The sequence below is a fragment of the Austrofundulus limnaeus genome, unplaced genomic scaffold (genome assembly GCF_001266775.1).
Source record: "Austrofundulus limnaeus strain Quisiro unplaced genomic scaffold, Austrofundulus_limnaeus-1.0 Scaffold1944, whole genome shotgun sequence".
NCBI classification, from domain to species: Eukaryota; Metazoa; Chordata; class Actinopteri; order Cyprinodontiformes; family Rivulidae; genus Austrofundulus; species Austrofundulus limnaeus.
Window position 1 is genome coordinate 43,660 of NW_013954346.1, and position 1,408 is coordinate 45,067.

General features: G+C 47.9%; 1 protein-coding gene across 1 annotated transcript in view; it reads left to right on the forward strand.

The window, feature by feature from the left end:
- LOC106536713 (calcium-activated potassium channel subunit beta-4) overlaps positions 1-361 on the forward strand; it is a gene marked incomplete at its 3' end in the record, with an annotated part of 2,794 nt that extends 2,433 nt beyond the window's left edge. The window contains 1 exon segment of the mRNA XM_014034030.1: positions 191-361. Coding sequence (XP_013889484.1) covers positions 191-361 — 171 coding nt within the window.
- Positions 362-1,408: the final 1,047 nt, after the last annotated feature.

The window sequence follows — 1,408 nt, forward strand, 5'->3', positions numbered from 1 at the left end:
TGTTTGTCTATCAGAGGTTACCTCCACCTGTTTCCTCCTCAGGTGGTGTCGGTCCTTCGTCCTGAGGAGATGTTTGTGTCTGTCTGTCTGTCTGTTTGTTTGTTTGTTTGTGTGTTTGTTTGTCTGTCTGTCTGTGTGTTTGTGTGTTTGTTTGTCTATCAGAGGTTACCTCCACCTGTTTCCTCCTCAGGTGGTGTCGGTCCTGCGTCCTGAGGAGATGTTTGAGTGTGTGTTCACCTGCGGGGCGGACTGTAAGGGGACGTCCCTCTACCCCTGCCTGCAGGTCTTCGTCAACAACTCTGAGTCCAACTCTGTGGTTCTGCTGCACCACAACGAGCAGCAGCTGGTCCTCAACCCCAAGGTAAACAACCGGGCTTCAACAAACATGTAAACAAACACTTCTGATGTCTCATTGGACCTAACTGCTGTCAGTCTGATGAAGGGGCGGGGCCTCACTCCAGAAGGCATAAAATCATTGTTTTACCGATAAATGGTGGATGTGCTTTATAGTCTGGGTATTGCTGTAAGGTTGAGTTTCATTAAATGATTGATTGGGGGGTCCTGACCCACCTGACACCCCTACTTCTCCACCTGAGACTCAAACGGACCTTTAACCTCATGTTTATTGAAACTGGACAGGACTTGATGGTTTTGGATCCCAGAACTTTGCTCTCCTTGGGCCTTGCTGGCTGTCTGGAGCGTCGCCACAGCAACAGAGTAAATATAGAGAGAAGAGGCGGCTCGTCATTGATGCTGCTCTGTCGCCATGGTGACAGGCGATGTGAAGAGAGACGAGTCACGCTCCATTCAGAAAAGCTTTAATGTCTCTGAGAGAGGGAATGATGAGGCGGCGTCCTCAGGAGAGGAGAGCTATTGTTGCTCCGCCTGAAAAAAAACAAACCGATACGACCACGAGGACTCATGTGTTCATCCTGACATGTGTTCATCCTGACGTGTTCATCCTGACGTGTTCATTCTGACGTGTGTTCATCCTGACATGTGTTCATCCTGACGTGTTCATCCTGACGTGTTCATTCTGACGTGTGTTCATCCTGACATGTGTTTATTCTGACATGTTCATTCTGACATGTGTTACTCCTGACATGTGTTCATGCTGACATGTGTTCATCCTGACGTGTTCATCCTGACGTGTTCATTCTGACGTGTGTTCATCCTGACATGTGTTTATTCTGACATGTTCATTCTGACATGTGTTACTCCTGACATGTGTTCATCCTGACATGTGTTCATCCTGACGTGTGTTCATCCTGACATGTGTTCATCCTGACGTGTGTTCATCCTGACGTGTTTTCATTCTGACGTGTGTTCATTCTGACGTGTGTTCATCCTGACGTGTGTTCATCCTGACGTGTGTTCATCCTGACGTGTGTTCATCCTGACGTGTGTT